At 45.9% G+C, this 17718-nt stretch overlaps 1 protein-coding gene across 1 annotated transcript; it reads right to left on the bottom strand.

Moving 5' to 3' along the window:
• Nucleotides 1-267: 267 nt before the first annotated feature.
• On the bottom strand, nucleotides 268-17490 carry EFHC1 (EF-hand domain containing 1). The gene is made up of 11 exons (XM_030235284.2): nucleotides 17361-17490; nucleotides 12267-12491; nucleotides 10348-10635; nucleotides 8463-8612; nucleotides 7242-7434; nucleotides 6790-7010; nucleotides 5989-6129; nucleotides 4660-4873; nucleotides 4176-4323; nucleotides 3176-3377; nucleotides 268-644 (listed from the first exon to the last, which is right to left on the bottom strand). Exons 1-11 carry the CDS (start codon nucleotides 17481-17483, stop codon nucleotides 519-521), a joined length of 2031 nt encoding a protein of 676 aa, XP_030091144.2. The 5' UTR covers nucleotides 17484-17490; the 3' UTR covers nucleotides 268-518.
• Between the last annotated feature and the right edge of the window lie 228 nt (nucleotides 17491-17718).

Genomic DNA, 17718 nt, shown 5'->3' with positions numbered 1-17718 from the left:
TAAACTCATCACCACTACCCTAACTTTGAGTAGACCCAGAATGACAATTTGTGGGTACCTCCCTCACCCTTATTTTAATCCTTAGTTATTCCAGCCATTCTATTTAAAACAGACTTCTTGACACATTTAGAGCAACTGCAGTTTTATTGCAATTTTAATAACAAACTGGCAGTCTTCACTACTTGAAGGTGAAAGGCCCATCTGAGAGAAACCTGGAGTGGTTTTCACTCCAGGCTTCAGAGAGCTTTAGCTCTCTAACTTGTACTGCTCTAAAAGGTTGAGAAGACAACAGAAGAACCTGACTTTGGTTCTCAGAATTATTTTTTTCTGTCCTATAAGTTTCATTTCAACATCCAGCAGTTGTGAGGTTGAGTTTAGGAACAGCTAAAAGGACAGGGAGATGTTAGGAAGAAAAAGAAGTTAACATGAAGGTGGAATCAGCTGGGTCTGTAAAAGGGGGAGGGAGAGAGTGAAGCAAGGGGGGAAAACCAGAACATCCTTTTTGAAGTTCAATATATTCAAGTCAGCTGAGAATTCAACTGCTGACCCTGTCCTTCAGCTTCTGGGAAGAGATCACTAGGGAAGGCTCGAAGGAAGTCACGGTAGTTTACCTTGTCTTCATCACAGGAACAGTAGTCAATCAGCTGTGGGGACAAAACATACAGCAAATGTCATAAAGAGCTGGAAAAAGCTGCAAAATTGTGGTTGTTTTTAAGGGAAACTGCCCAGAGTTCTTGTGTGACAGAGCAGATGTTATTCCCCCATGTGGATTTCCCCATGCTGGTAGTCCTGAGTCACAGGTAAACTTGGAATCATGGAACCACTGAGGATTGAAAAGACCTACAAGATCGTTGACCCCAACCTTTAGATCATCAAGTCCAGCCATTTAAGGATTGAATTTGATGATCTAAAGGTTCAAGTCCAGCCTTGAATGCCTATAGATGACACTAATTTATGCAAGGAGAAGAGTTAAAGTGTTTGAGTTCAATCATTATTTCCTTCTAGGCCTCACCAGAGTGGCAAGAGAGTCACAAAAATACAAAGCATGGCCACAGACTGAGATGGGCCACAGGAAATCTTGCAGAAATCCCTCCCAAAAGTGGGGTGGGGGGGCAGTGTATGTGACCAGCCACTGTTCCCTGGTGTCACTGTGGTGTATGCACATGGCATAAAGGGGAGACACAGATAATTGAGCTTGGTGACAGTTCCACTAATGAGCCAGTTCTGGTGTCCGTGCCTGACCCTGCATTGTGTTACAGAGCCACAGCCTTTGTGTGCTTCAGGGGAAGAAAGAAGGCTTTTGTTTCTTTAATTGCATAACTAATCTCCTTCTGACACCCAGCGAGATGGGAAAGGTCTAATATCACAATTCCTTGAAAGGATTCCTCTTCCCCTTGTCGCCTGGAAACAGATTCTCTGGGGTCTGCTTCTGTGACTGACAGCTGTGCTCCTCTCCAGGCAGTGAACTCTCTGCCATATGTTTAATTTATAGCCCTGCCACACTTCCCAGGGCTCTGGGAACACTGGGATTAAGATTTCAGGATAGGAGATGGATGTTTTTAGTGCATAGGTCTTAGACTGGGGCTCAAACATGGGAATTTAGCTTCAATTATCTCCACATAATTTTGAGAATGTTCTCTCCCACTCTCAGAGTGGAGCAGGGATTGTCACCCCACTGTAAATTCCTCAGGGCAGAGTGAGCTCTGATGAACTCTGGTACAGCAAAGCCCTGGGTGCTTGTCAGGGCCTTTATTCATCCCACATTCAGAGACACAAATCCCCTGCCCATGCCCCTTTCTAACCATGCTGTGATGCTCACAGTGGACTGCTCGAGAAAAGTTCTTATTTTATCTGGGAAATAACTCCATCTGGTTTCTAGATTTCTCTAAAGTCTGACCCCCCTTTCTGGCTACTAATCTACAGCCCATCACATGATGCTGAGGAAACATCCTTGCCAGTCATATTCCTCCTTCATCCTCACTGAAGGAATTTTTCCCTGTTTCCCTCACATTTTATTGCTTTGCAGACTGTGCAAAGACTGTGATCCCTATGTGCTGCTTGTTGCTCATAGTGCCCAGCAAGTGTTAACCAGGGTGTTATGATTTTAAAATAATAATAATGATAATGATGATGATAATAATTCTATATTATATGATATTATATTATATTATATTATAGTATATTATATTAGATTATATTATATTATATAGATTATATTATATTATATTATATTATAGTATATTATATTATATTATATTACATTACATTACATTACATTACATCACATCACATCACATCACATCACATCACATCATATCATATTATATCATATCATATCATATTATATTATATCATATTATATTATATTATTTCATTACATTATATAGTATATATTTGTATACATTATATATTATAAAAATTATTGTTATATTATATATATATTATATTACAATAAGATAATTATTTAATGCAATTTTAATGACAATTATAATTATGCAATATGTCTAATAGCAAAAATAATAATTCGTTATTATATTATTATACATCATGTTATAATTATATATTATTGTACATTAATTCTATATTATAAAGCAATAATTAATTATTATTTTATAACATTGCTATATATTTTTATATATTATAGTTTTTAATATTAATATTTAAAAAAACTACTTAGTTCTTAGACCTTCAGTTCAGTTGCTGTTGAATCCAGAACGTCTCTAAGCTTTCCTAAGGCACATCTCTTGAACACCTCAGTGTCACCTCTACTCAATCCCAGCTGTGCTTGAGCCACCACAGACACTCCAAGCTCTGCAGGAGCCTATTCCTGATCTCTGTCATGATTCCTGATCCCTATCACAATACATGACCTCTTCTACTCATCCAAGACCTGAACCAGCAGGATTTTCACACATTACACTGCAGCCAAACATGGGGGGCAACCTGGATAACATTTTTCTCTTTTCCTGAGAGGACAGTGATTATTATCTCCTCTAAGACACAGGCTCAGTCCAACAGCCCAGGAGTTTCTCTAAACTGGGACTTTCTTGCCCTTTTCTTGAATTTGTTCCCCTTTGAAGGCTAGAGCATCTGGTTAGGGTTGGTTTTCAGAAGAGATCTTTTGGAAGAGCTGTAGGAGGGGAATTCCCCATGCACAGCACCCCTTCCATCTGACCTTTTTAAGAAGAATGGTGCTGGTTGGCACGTTGAACCTGTCACAAAGAGTTAAAAATCTTGTTTTATCCAGGAAGCCAGAGCCCTCCTTGTCACAATGATGAAATGTCTCATGAAACTGCCTGGTGTCAAAGGGCGCCTGGAGTTTCAGTTCTTTCTGAACCTCCACAATTAAATCATCCAGGTCCTTCTTGGGGAAGCCACTGCAGAAGAAATCAATAATAGAATTTCATGTAAAAACTCATTTTGGCAGCCTTGCTGTGACACTTGAGTAAAAAAAAGAGCATTTCCCTGTGTGCTCCACAGTGTCAGAAGCTGTGGGAAATTTGAGTTTCAACCAGAGCCATGATATAAGTGCCTCCAAACCATGCTCTGAGATAACTGGGTTGTTACTGGGTCACACAAACTGGGTCCAGACAGCTAAAAGGAGGATGTGGTCTAGGCTCTGATGGGCTGATAAGCAAAGAGGTAATAAATGCTCTAAAAAAGACTCCCCTCACCACCTGCTGAGCCTGCAACCATCAAGCAGCTCAAGTTGGCAGCATCTGTTACAGTGAAGTGATGCTTTTTGGGGAAAAGATGTGTCTCCCATCCCTGAAAGTGTTTAAGTGTTGCTTGGAGCAACCTGGGGTAGTGGAAGATGTCCCTGCCCATGACTGAGCAGGTTGGACTGAGCTGATCTTTAAGGTTCTTCCAACCCAAGACATTTTGTGGTTCTGTGATTTTGGCTGGAAGTCCAAACACCTCTTGAACTCGGTGCTGTGACCACTTCTCTGTCTGTGCTGCTGAGCCAGAGCTGTCTCAGGAGGTTTGGGGGCCGGCAGCAGCCACAACATTTTACTGTACACACCTCACACCCTCTGGATGTGCCCAAACACATCCCCTTGGAGCATCAGAACCACCAGCAGAGGAGGAGGCTGGAGCCCAGGGAGGCTGCTGAAAATGCCCTTAGCTGTCAAACAGCCTTATTTAGACCCACCACCCCTTTCTTTGTAGCCTACCTGCTGGTAGTCTCCACCACCACCTTCCGTGGGAGGAAATGATCCCTTATGGATTGCACTGTGGCTGCAGGGAAACTCTGGGCATTTCTCTCCAAATAATTAAGCACATATTCATCAGCATCAGTGATAATAAACCTGTGGCCAAACACTAGGGGAGAAACATTAAAGAAGTAGTGTTACCTGTGGTTTAACATGGGTTAAAGTAATTTTGTCATCCAGGAGGGAGCAGGATTCCTCTCCTGTGGCTGGGCTCAGCTTTGAGCCAGCTCTGCTACTTGTTTCACTTCTTGAAGTAAGAATAATTTCACTGATTAAAAGGTTCAAGTATTGACAGTAACAAAGTTATATCAATGAACACCAGCTGCACATCTGGAAAACTCAGATGTGAGGAGACCTGGAAGCAGCAGATCTTTAAAGTGAAGGAAGAGATATGCAACAAATGACATATCAGAGCAGAGTATTATAATTCCAGGAGGGATTTTACCTTCAATTGTAGAACCAATGGTGAAGTCAGAGGGCTCATAGTATATGGGGTTCTCTGGAGTAGACCCTGGCTTGGTGACTTTGGTCCTTTTTAAGTATTTGCCTCCCGTGATGCCAGAGTTTCTGACTGGGGGTTCATAGATGCTGATCGTGTCATCAGCAAGGAAATAAGAGAGGATGAAACGACGATTTTTGTCCTCAGGCACTGGTGATTCCTAGAGGAAAGGTAGCAGGTTTGGAACAGAGCATTTGAGACAGGTTTTCCTTGCCTGGGGTGCTTAGGAGTACGCATAACCTCCTCATAAGCACCCAGAGCTTTCTTTACAGCTGACTAAGCAAAGCACTAGAGAGCACGCAGGATCTGAATTTCAAAGGTTACTTGCTTTACTCAAGCCACTGAAGCAGAATCTGGGTTGAAGTTACCAAATATATTCAGTGTTTCCACAGCCTGAGTAATCCAAGAGAAATCCTTTCTCTATCCTATATGGAATGATTCATCCCAGAGAGGCTGTAAAATTCAGTTTTAAATTACATTTTTTCATTATGCTGAGTGCCTGAGAGAGGCTGGTAGTGTTTCAGCCCTTAGTCACAGGAAGTCTCTCCCCTGACACACCAGTGGACTTACTTGCTTAGCTTAAAGCTAAGTGGATCTTAACTCCTCAGCTGTGACCTTTAGGGAACTCCTGCACAATAGGGAAAAGAAACCAGAGTGTTTGGAGAGGGCAGGCACAAGGCAGCACAGGAAATGCCATCACTGCTGCTGGATGTGCCAGAGGCTCCTTGCATAAGCCAGCTGTAAAGCTGGCACAAAGGCCATGGCCTGGGTGCTGTTGTGGGTGGAAAACACCATTCTCATGGATTTTCCAGCTTCTGCACCAGCATCGGCTGCTCTGCTAGGACAGCTCCTTGCTGGCTGCTGCATCCAGGACTAGCCTGGAGAAGGACAGGGGCTGGAGCCAGCAGCAGAGACATCAAGAACTGGCTGGTGGCAGTGGTGGCAGGCAGGCAGAGGCACAGTGCCCAGTGTAGGCTGCTCCAGCCAGGGCCATCTGTCACATTGCAGTGGCAGAGGGAGTTTTTCCATAAATGGCTGTGGGTTTGTAGCAGGTTTGGTTTGTACTTTCTGGCCTTATTTTTTTTTCTTAGTTTTTTGAGCTGCTAGTTGTCACAGTGAGCACACAACCACCCCATGGCATCCCCCCAGAGACACTTCCGTTGACTCAGGGAGCTCTCTTTTCCCCCAGCACAAAGGAGAGTTTGCCAACAGCCTTGTCTGGGCAGGCTGCCCCTCCCATCCTCCTAGCACTATTCCACCAAGGAAAACACTTACCAGGGCCACCTGGTACCGCAGGACCTTGAGATTATTCTCCAGCATCTTAATGATATCTTTCCGTGGAGGCTTTGGAAACAGACTAAGGCAGTTCTGGAGAGAGTCTTCAGGGATGCCAAAACCATTATAGGGAGGAATTACCTGCATCCAGAGGAGATATCAACCATAAACAGCTGGAACTAAGAACAAGATGAAGTATACAAGACTTAGCAAAGCCCATCAGATTTGGAAGGAAATATTCTGCCACCAGGTAGCAAGAGCTGTGACATACTGCCCCGTAGAGATGGTTGACACCAGCTGGCCATGAAAATGAAAATATAAGAGGATTAAGCAAATCTGAAACTCAGAAAGCCAGGTAATTCCTCTGATTGAAGAGATTATGGCTATATTAAGGAACCATAGAATGGTTTGAGTTGAAAAGCACCTTAAAATCATCCAGTTCCAACTAAACCTTCCCATGCACAGGAACTCAGCCATCAAATGGTTACACTGATAATCTAGTCCCCATTATGCCTGTGGTCTAAGCCACAACTCCAAACAATTTCTGGGCTCAGTTTGGGAGGTAACAAGGGCTGTGACCATCCTCAGTAGGCAGTTTGGACTTTGCAACACTGTTTTGAAGAGCGAGGAAGAGTTTCAGTAGTATGAGTGCAGCCAGGCTTTCATTTTTATATTGATTATGACCATTCATGCCTTGTCTTTTTCAAGTTGATTTTTTCCTTTAAGCTGAACCTCTACTTTACTATAAGAGCTTACACCAACTGCTTCCTTTCCTGCCCTTCTTTTGAGAAATTGCAGTACCTGTGGAACCTTTTCAAGTGGTTTCTTATTTACATCCACTGGCTGGAAGTCTGTGATGCCATATTTATCACGGTAGAAGTCCTGGGTGAACTTGTCACAATCATAGATGAAGAAGGTGCGTCCAAGGAGGGTGACAGTTTTGCCAATAGCAAAATCTTTGGGTGAGTACCACTCTTGTACCTCATGGTCAGTGATCTCCAGCACACAGCTTGGGAAGTTCTCTAAGGACAAGGGAGCAGAAGGAAAAATAAATCAATCAGGGAGATGTTAACATTTCCTAGTGAAAATGGATATAAAAGCAAGGTGTATGAAAAGCTACAGGGAGATGCTGGCACTGCTGTCCTGCCACTGTTTCCCAAAAGATAAAGAATTTAGTGACCATTTGAAGAACTTTTTTTTGACCATGAAATAATGACACCTTAGCACAGATGGATGTGCCAATCTAAACTTACTGTTCTTGTCCACAAAGGTTTTGGGCAAGCGCTGGCGTCTCATCAGTACCGGGAATGGGTCTCTCCCATCATTTCTCTTGTGCACTTCCCGAACCTCCACTGTGTCATCTGCCAAGAAGTAATGGATGATGCAGGGATGGTGATCACCAAAGGCACAGTTGGTGTCATCCCATATGGCATAGAAGCGAAGCACCTGGGGTGGAAGAAAAAAAGCAGTCAAACATGGATCAGAATCATCTTTTGGTGCCACAGAAATCAAACTCAACACACTGAGATGCTCAAGAGTTCCCCAAGGTTCACCTCCTGAAGAGAGAAGCACAGGGAGAATTTAGTCAGAGTAAGAGGCATTTGTGTTTGTCTGAAATTGTCTGCTCTGGCAGCTAGCATCAATATTTTGGGGGAGCAGAGGAGTGGATGCAGCAAGACCATTCCTAATAGAACTGCATCTGGCTGCTAAATTCCAGAGGCAGGTGGCTTATCTCATCCCAACAGAAAGCAAGAGAGTAATGGATGATATTGAGCACAGGCTCTGCAATCCAAAGAGGAGCTGTTTACAGGGCACAAAGCCCAGAAAAAAGCATAAAAGGTTTTGTTTCTCACTAAAGCCAAGAAAGGAGCAAATCTGGAGTCTGTCTCTCAGCAGACTGAGACAATTTAGAATAATTGAGATTGCAGACTCTCACAAAACCTGGGTTTCAATAGCACATATTCACTGTTATCACAGAATCTTTTAGGTTGGAAGATCACTGAGTCCAACCTCTGACTGATCCCCACCCTGTCACCCTGCACAGAGCACTGAGTGCCATTTCCAGTCATTCTTTGGACACCTCCAGGGATGTGGATTCCACCACCTCCCTGGACAGCCTGCTTTGATGTCTAATCACCCTTTCAGCGAAGAAATTCTTTCTAATTTAACCCAAACCTCCCCTTGAACAACTTGAGGCCATTTCCAGTCCTCTCTCTGGTTGCCTGGCTGTCCCTTCCTGTCAGGGAGTTGTGCAGAGCCAGAAGGCCCCCGATGAGCCTCCTTTTCTCCAGGCTGAGCCCCTTTCCCAGCTCCCTCAGCTGCTCCTGGTGCTCCAGCCCCTTCCCTGGACACAATCCAGACCCTCAATGTCTTTCTTAAAGTGAAGGGCCCAGACCAGGACCAGGACTGGAGGTACCTCACCAGTGTGATGTGGGTGATTATACAATAATTAGGGTAATCCCCAGCTCTCTCACCTTTGTGTCATAGGCCAGGAACTGCCTGAAGGGGTCGGGACCTGTGGGCATGGTGCGTTTTTGCACAGGCATCTGACGCTGTTCCGTGTAAGGATCCGAAACCAGCTCCTCTGGAGGGTTCACTACAATTCCTTGGCTCTCCAGGAACACCTAGGAAGGTCATCTGAGGTGTTAGTGCTGCCAGGAGTTCTAAAGGTAAGAGGTGACTAGAGGTTACAGGTGGGCTGGGACGAGTGAGGTCAGAATTCTGCAAGTTCACTCACAGAGAATTCTACAGCAATAGCAAAATACAGCAGATGACAAATGCATTTGTTTAAGCTGCTTCTTATCTTTGCTTACCCTTTAATTAATCAGAGCAGTTCTGTCCTGAACATCCTAACTCAGATTTCACTTGAGCAAAGTTTTCCTTGGCCTTAAGGCTTTAAATGGAAGATAGCTGACAGTTGGTCTCTTTTATGTAAATGGAAAAGATTAAATTGCTGTATAAACACAGATGTAGTCAGCCTGAGTTTGCAATAATTTAGGGCTGTGTCAGATAGTTAGAAGAAGCTAGTGTCACCCACACTAGGCACATCAAGACCCTTCAGGCGCGAGGATACGTGGCAGTGGCAGCTTCATTCCATCTTTCAGGAGTACTTTTTCCACAGAAAGAGTGCAATCTGCTTGTTTATAAAGGGATTTTTTTGCTTACCTTGGACCATGAACAAAATCCAGGGTGTAACTCGTGGACTTGCATCAGTCACCCAAAACAATCTCTGAAGTCAAGGGACTTGTTCCCTTTTTGGCTTTGGGAAGTGGTCCATGAAAACATTCAGCCCAGGAAGCACCTATGCAAACATCTCCCACAGGAATATGAGATCCCCCTGGAGACTCACAAGGCAAGTTCACACTTTCAGACTCACTATTTCCTGGTCTGGAAGATGTCAGTAAATGATAAATACACTATTGGCCTTGAGATGTAGACCCACGTAGCTCATTCCATGTTTTCCATCAATATTAACATGAGGACCAGCTCTTTATATGATGTGGACTGACTTCAACAGTCACCAGTTCCAGCAGAGCTGGCCACACAGCCACATTTATACCAATATATTATACATGCCTGGGAACATTCCTGGGCACTGAGGCCAACTGACAAGGAAAAGCCTGGACCTAAACTCTTCCAGCCTCCAGGACAGGTTGACTGCCTGTAACTCACCTATTTGGAATGGTCCCTGGAGCAGTCTAACTCCTGGCCTGGAAGAATAGTAGCTGACCAGGGCTGAGATTTTACTGGGGACAATCTAGCAGGATACCAGCATACTGGTAATTCTTATTTCTTGTTATTGGATCATTATTATCTCATTTATTGGTACAGAAATAGCCAGAAATAGAAAAGCCAGCAATGAGTAAGCTTTCTTAGAAAGGTCAGTTCATACTATGATTCTCAACCATGGATCATGAATTGGCTGTGGATGTGTGCAGAGATGCTGCTTGTATTCCTTTCCACTGTTCCTAACAGAGGAATATTAAATCAGAAAAGAGTCAGGATCACTAATTTCCCTCTCATGTATGCACAATGTTTCATCTGGACTTCAAACAATTAAACTGCCCAGATAGGAACTTAGAATTTGTATTGTAAAGAGAAGTCCTGAGGACAAAGGATGGGCTCCCAGCAGTCCTGGGGCAAAAATCCTGAGCACCTTACTTGCCCTCAGCAGATGTCATACCCTGAAGTCCCCTTTGGCCTGAAAAAGGAAATCTACACAAAAAGCACAATGAAAGGCTGCGAACACCCATATGACAAAAGCTACAGCTGCAAACTGCTGGACTCTAAGAGGTAATTAAACCCCTGCAGTTCTCAGGTACTGGGAGTTTTTCTGTCAGTGCTCTCCCTAGCACACACCTTGGTGAAGGAGTCACAGTTGACCAGGCGGTAGGTCCGGCCGTAGATGGTGAGGTCGATGCCCAGGTTCAGATCCTTCCAGTGGTAATAATCCCCGAGCTCATTCTTGGGCACCCGGTGGCGTCTCATGAGTTTGCCTTGGAACAGACCCGAGTTCTTCACCTTGGGCTCGATGATACACATGCTGTCATCTTCCAGGTAGTAGTAGAGGCCCACCTGGCGGATCCGGTAGTGCTCCTCTGCAGAGATTGCAACTTCCTCCATGAAGTAGGCATCGAACTTCAAAACCTGCCCAAGGCACAGCACAGCAAAGGGAAAGAGAAAGGAACAATTTGAACACCATGGCTATCAAGGCAAATAATTTATTTGTAAATTTGCTTTGGTGGTGTAAAATTACTGGGTTAGATTCTAAAAGTCTTCAGAGACAACTGTAAGTGACAGCAGAGGCACCAGAAGTGCTTTTATTAAGATGTGTCTTTTGCAAATTCGGTGTGCCTGAGACAAGTGTAAAAATACAGTCTTTTCCTAAGTTCTTGATCACCTCCTGTTTCACCTACTGCCTGGTGCTTGGCTGCTAACAGTAATCTAATTTACTGACACACAGGTTTTATTTGTCAGCTTTACAGCCCTGATTTAGGGAAGTTATCCACAGATTTTAGTAAAGAGTTCAACCACATCTGAGAATTTTAAAATCTGAAAGGAGTCATCATTTTAAGGCCAGGCTGGAGGGGGTCTGAGCAACCTGGGATAGCAGAAGGTGTCCCTACCCATGGCAGGGAGGCTGGAACAAGATGATCTTTAAGGTCCCTTTCCATGATCTGAAGTCACATCTATTCAGCACTGACAGCAAAAATTGTGCAGGGGACACAAGGAAACTAATCAGCCAGGCCCTCTGCTTGGCAGAAGTAGGAGGAATATTCCCTCCAAGATTTTTCAATGCCCTTAAGAAGGTGCAGGTGGCCAATCAGGCCTTGCATACCCAGCTACAGCAGCCCAGAGGCTTGGATAATTAAGAGATGATAAAGCCAGCAAGTTCCTATCAGTCAGCAAAGTGCCCCACAAGGGATTGTGACATCCCCAGCAGCACTGGGGCCCCTGCTGCTCCTATGGCTTGAAGGAAAGGGCAGAGAAGGATCTGACAGATTAAACAGCAACATTCACATTGCTCTGAAGGAACAGCCTCAGCAATTAACAGAGCACATCTGTTCCCCAGCCTGTGTCACTGCGGGGCTGAGGGCTGGCTGGCTGCAGACTGCTCTGGCAGGGCTGGCAGCGTGTGGAGCCTGCACGTGCTGAGCTCCTGAGCCCTGCAGCTCTCACTGCAGCAGCTGCTCCATGCACGGCTGCGGGTTGCAGATTGGGCCATTGGCACACTGAAAACCAAGGGTAGCTCAGGATTGCTCCAAGCAGACACAGAGCCAGCACCCAGTCTGATATGATGACCAAGATGTAACAGGGGAAGCACTAATGGAGCAGTTCAGGTTGTGACATGCTGTGGTGACAACACAAGCACCAATACATAGACCATGGTCAAACAGGCTACCAGGGTTCCCACTGCAGACTGACTTTTCCAGCTAAAGCTCAGTTACAACCTCAATATAGTTTTGGAAACACAGAACTCCAGGCTGTGGCTTACAGAGCAATACTTTTAAGCTGGAGCTTTCCAGAGCTAATCAAACCTCTTTTCCAACATCTGCTGGAAATGCTCAAGTGTAACTTGCAGGGAATGTCTTACATCGTTTATGTATTATAATCCTCCTCCCGAGCAAAGAAAGCCTCTTTCAGTCTGGGATTCAGCTGTCTCTGACTAAGGGCTCTGGCATCTGAAAACTGCTGTATGCAGTCCCGTGAACCCTGGAGCTGACTGTTTATGTCTCCGAATTTGGCCAGTGATATTCCTGGAATCAGCTTCTTTATACCTTTTTGTCATAAGCCACGAATGCTGGAGTGAAGCGGGAAGGTGCAGGCCTCTTGACTTGCCCATAGGTCAGTGTGGCTGCTCCCTTGGTGCATAAATCATCTAATTCATCTTGAGAGAGCTGATTTGCAAAGAGTGTGTCCCCACCAACCCCCTCTCTTGGCAGCCGGAAAAAGGCATATCCATTTTTGAAGTCCATTGTCTGGCACCGATGAAAAGATGTTTTCTGTTGGAAGGAAATCCAGCTATCAAAATACTGCACGAATTTAGCAGATATAGCTACTGGAAGCACAAAAAAACCCAGTAAGAGAGTGCAATATCAAGAATGTCTCACCCCACACACATCCCCAGCATTTTATTATAAACTACTGCTGCAGTTATTTAAAAGCAGATTTTGTACTTAGGGAAAAAAACAGTGGAAAAAGCAGGGAGTGGTGGATGTACAAGGCACGAGAGAGAACTCAGATCCTTGCACTGCCACAGGCCCTGGAAGAACTTAAATCACTGAATTTCCTGACTGCCACCATAGTCAGTGCCTAGAACAGTGTGTCAGCACTTTATTTGCCCTGGTATTTATCTCACCAGCTCTTTGTTCCCTACCCTATTTGTCAGCAGTACAGAGCACCATGGGACCTCAGTTACTGCCTTATGGTGCTCCCTTCACTGTTGTGCACCCTCTGTGTATTCCATGGTTATTTATTTTCTTAACTCTCCCCTGGGCATGATACAGGATTTTCTTTGCTGGGTTAAATCAAGGCATGTCATGCTCACAGAACTGCAATTACGAAATGTACAGAAGCACATTCGTTGTTTTATCACCTCTCTACATAGTCATAGACTCACAGAACAGCCTGGGTTGGAAGGGACATTAAAGATTATCCAGTTCCACCCTTTGCCACAAGCAGGGACACCTTCCACTATCCCAGGTTGCTCCAAGCCCCATCCAACCTGGACTTGTACACTTGCAGTGATGAAACAGCCACAGTTTCTCTGGGCAACCTGTGCCAGGCCTCATCATCCTCTCCGTAAAAAAACTTCTTCCTTGTATCTAATCTCAATTAAGCCTCTTTGAGTTTAAAACCATCATTCCTTGTCCTACTGCTACAGGCAGTAGGATAAAAAGTTTGTCCCATCTTTCGCGAAGCCCCTTTAAGCACTGGAAGGGGCTCTGAGGTCTTCCTGGATCCTTCTCTTCTCCAGGCGAACACCCCCAGTTCTCTCAGCCTGGCTCCAGCCCTTGGAACCTCTCTGTGGCCTCCTCTAGATTTGCTCCAGCAGTTCCATGTCCTATTTATGCTGATGACCCCAGATCTGGAGGCAGCTCTGCAGGTGGGGTCTCACCTGAGCAGGGCAGAGGGGCAGAATTGCCCCCTCCCCTGCTGCCCACAGGGGGAATCAGACCAGCACATGGTGGGGGTTTCTGGCTCCCAGCCTCTGATCCATCAGCAGTCCCAAGTCCTTCTCCCAGGGCTGCATTCAAACAGAGCTGTGCACAGGACCTGATCTCTGCCAGCCACTCTTGTCCTTCACCACTGAAGAGCAGGGTCAGACTTGAGTGACACCAAACTGCTCCACTTGCTGCATGCTCCAGCACACGTTGTACCTCACCTGCACTGCAGGAGCCTGCCTGGTCCCACTGGGCTTTCAGCACTTGCAGCTCCAGAGAAAGCAGGGGAAATTATGAGTCCCTGATAATAAAATCTCTTGACTTTTGCCAAGTAAAACAGAGTTGTAGGCATTTCTAGTGCTGAGAGAACAAGCTCCAGCTCCTTTTCCAGCCCCAGGCTTGCAGTCAGTCCAACCTCAGGCATGCAAACTGCACCCCCTCCTTCACCCCTCATGGTTAAGCCTCTAATCTTATTTATACCTTCAAGGCCCCACTTGAATTCCACATAATTCCCTGTTTTCTCTTTAAACTGCTACTATAGATCTTGCAATGGAAAGAGCAGTGAGGAAAACAGGTGAAAACAAGATTTGTCTGAAGAAATTTTAGCAGAACATCTTATAAACTGCCACAGAACTGCCACTTCCTTCTGTTAAATAAACACCAAGGGAATGCTGTGGGAAAAAAATATTCAAGGAAAACCAGGAAGTGTGTCTTTAATTTGAGCAATATCAGCGTTTGTTAGAAGTGTGCAGGCTTTTAAGAGCTCACATTTGCCTTAAGAAAGCACCTCATTGGTTCATAGAGCTCCTGAGTGGATAGGCTCTCCCAAAGTGAGCCTGTATGCCAGATAACATCTTCCAGGATCAGGTGACTAATGAAAATTTAAAAGGGAAAACCCAGAATGTAAACTCCTAATCTCAGTTGCTGCCAGTGTTTATCTGAAGAAATTCCACAGAATTAAGTTCTTCTTTTTGCCAAGTCTGTAACACTTCACACAAACACCATTCCCTCTCCCAGTGTCTGTTTCCCTGTCCCATGAGCACTAAGCAGTAACACTTCACTTGAACAGAGGTTTTCCTCAGAACTTCTCAGCATTCACTTGGAAACCAAATATTGTGATGCCAGTTTTATGGACTGGAAAACTGCAGATTTCCAAGATGTTATAAATTATTTCAAGGAAATATTATCTGATAATAATTCTGAGATAACCTTTATTGCTGGATGGTTATTTTTTATGAGTAATTTACTCTATTTACTATTGGAGAACTCAGTTATCATTGATTTTAGGCCAGGCTGGATGGGCTTGGAGCAATCTGGTTTGTGGAAGGTGTCCCTGCCCATGGCAGAGGGTTGGAACAAGATGACATTTAAGGTCCCTTCCAACCCAAACCATTCCATGATTCTGTGACAATGAATTTTCATACACAAAGCTGAATGCAGCCAGGAATGTTTTCTTGTAAAGATGTTCTCCAGGAAGGTTGTAAATTCCTGGTGAGCCCAAACCAGGCATAAAGCAACCCCTTTTTTGCATTTTGTGTGATTTTTTTTAGTATATCAGAGAAATAAATGGAAGCATCAGTTCTCTGTGGCACCACTTCTTCAAGAGGACATTGGGAGGATTTGGGATTATCAGGTTCTTAGGGCCTGGACCATTGGATGGGGAAAAGGAGAAGTTGTTCCTCATTGAGGTATCAGGTGCAGAGGATGAGAAGGAGGATGAGGATGAGATTGCTTCTTCCAGGGAACCTGGGAACAGCTGAGAGTGTGTCACTTCCTGGGGATGATCCTGGAAGCTGTGATGACACCAGGTCTGTGGTGGGATACCAGCTCTCTCATCAGGTTATCAGGTTCCAGACCTGCACTGTCAAGGATTCAGTTCTCCAGGCAACACCAGGAGAGCAGTTTTGGAAGTAGCAGAGCTTTGGAGGAAGGGGTATCAGAAAGGTATTGATTGCCAATGAGACTGGTGACTTTATGTAATAGATAAATTATGTCTGGGAAATAATTAAATTGGGATGATTTCAGGGATTAATTCATGTGGAGGAATGCTCAAGGTTTGATCAGTATTGGTTCTCCTGGGTATAACCAGCTGAGGAGGTATCAGGTGAATTTAAGAAACTTGGTTCAGGACAGTATCAGTATCAGTTCAGAGAACTTTGCTTTGGGAAAACTCAGATGGTTCAGACAAACAGCATTTTTCCTGAGGGAATCAGGTTTCAGGACTGCAAAGCAAGTTTGGGGATTTCCCCTGGCATATTTTATAAATTGTGGGGGAATTATTGGATGGATTCAGGGGTGAGTTTGCAGGCAGTAGTTCTGCAGTTATGGAAACAACTTTTGGAATTTCAAATGAGGCTCACAAATGAGGAGGAGGAGGGCTGTGTGTGTCTCTCTCCAAAGCTATCAGGACAAATTCAGGGTTTTGAGATAGTTACATGATGCAATGGATTCCTTGTGGAGAAGATTAAAAGTACCAAGTCTCCTTGAAGGTTAGTTCAGGGATACTTGGTCCCTTGGGAACAGATTGCAAAGTTCAATAACAGTGGAAGAATTATGGGAGTACCAGGTCCGCTGTGGGTGGGATCAGGAGATACCAGGTGGGTACAGAGGGTTCAGATCCCCCAGAAGTGATCCAGTAGGTATTTGGTGGCTTTGGGAAACAGAAGTCCATGGGGGAGAGTTAAGTGGATATTAAACCTGCTAGGAAGCATCAAATGAATTTACAGAGCACCAGGTTCTTTGGGGGCGCTTTGAGGGTCATGTCCAGGTTCTGTGAGTTTGAGGTTCCCAGAGCATGGGTTCAAAGCACACCAAGTTGTCTGGGGGATATTTGGTGAATATAGGATGTACCAGGCCCCCGGTCTGGGGGGGGAATTACAGGGTGATCTGAGGGAATAGCAGGTTCCCTTGGCTCATGTTCCCTGAAGAAACTGTCTCCCCCTATACTCTGCTCTTGTGAAACCCCACCTGCAGTGCTGCATCCAGGTTGGGATCCCAAAACACAACAAATGCAGGGACCCGTTGGAGTGAGTCCAGAGGAAACCATGGAGATGCTCTGGGGACTGGAGCCCCCCTGCTCTGGAGCCAGGCTGGGAGAGCTGGGAGTGTTCACCTGGAGAAGGGAAGGCTCCAGGTGTCCCCTAGAACACCTTTTGGTGTGTAAAGGGCCTCCAGGAGAGCTGGAGAGGGACTTGGGACAAGGGCTGGAGAGAGAGAACAAGGGGCAATGGCTTCCAACTGCCAGCAGGAAAGGTTAGATGGGATATTGGGAAGGAATTGTTCCCTGTGAGGGTGGGGAGGCCTTGGCACAGGGTGCCCAGAGAAGCTGTGGCTGCCCCTGGATCTCAGGCAGTGTCCAATGACAGGCTGGACAGGGCTTGAAGCAACGTGAGATAATTGGAGGTGTCCCTGCCCATGGCAGGAGGTGGAATGGGATGGTCTCTAAGGTCTTCTAACCCAAACCATTCCACAATTCTATGAACATTGTTGAGTTTAGGGGTCCCAAGACGCCGGTGGATTTAAGCAAGGTCTGAGGAGTACCAAATTCCCAGAGAGTGCCTCCAGGGGACACCAGGTACCACGTGAAGGGGTGCGGGGAGGTGCAGAGGCCCGTTCTGAGGCAACCCCTCCGGGGGCACCCGCAAGGCCAGCCCACCTTGATCCGGGGGGGCTCCCGTAGGAAGGGGTACAGTGGGCGTGCGCGCTCACCGTGGGGTCCTTGATGGCGCAGCCGGGGAGGAAGGGCATCCCCGGCCCGGGCCCGATCGGGGGCCCTGTTTCTGTCCCCGGCCGTATCCCCGGCCCAGGCCCCGGCTCCGGCCCCGAGCTCATGGCGGCGGCGGCGGCGCTGCTCCGGGCCCGGCCTGGCCGACGCGTCTCCACGGCAACCTCCCGCGCGCTCAGTGCGCATGCGCGGAGCCCTTCGCGACTCTCTCCGCCTCTCTCTGCGCCTGCGCACTGAGCGCAGCGGGGCGCGCGGTCGCCTTGGCAACAGGGAGGGCTCTGAGGGGTCGAACCGCCCCCCCCCCCCCAACCCCTGTGAGGGGAGCCCGGCCCCGCAGCGTGG

This window comes from Serinus canaria, chromosome 3 (genome assembly GCF_022539315.1).
Source record: "Serinus canaria isolate serCan28SL12 chromosome 3, serCan2020, whole genome shotgun sequence".
Lineage (NCBI taxonomy): Eukaryota > Metazoa > Chordata > Aves > Passeriformes > Fringillidae > Serinus > Serinus canaria.
The sequence above is the reverse complement of the archived record's forward strand: the minus strand, read 5'-3'. Positions and strand labels throughout refer to the sequence as shown.

What these genes read in the sequence shown, in the direction of transcription:
- EFHC1 (XM_030235284.2), bottom strand. Translation starts at nt 17,483, where the DNA reads ATGAGCTCGGGGCCGGAGCCGGGGCCTGGGCCGGGGATACGGCCGGGG. An exon ending in AACCTTTGTGGACAAGAACA is followed by an intron (nt 7,011 to 7,241) that starts GTAAGTTTAGAT and finishes CCTTGTCCTTAG; the next exon opens with AGAACTTCCCAAGCTGTGTG. An exon ending in CACTTGAAAAGGTTCCACAG is followed by an intron (nt 6,130 to 6,789) that starts GTACTGCAATTT and finishes CTCTGGATGCAG; the next exon opens with GTAATTCCTCCCTATAATGG.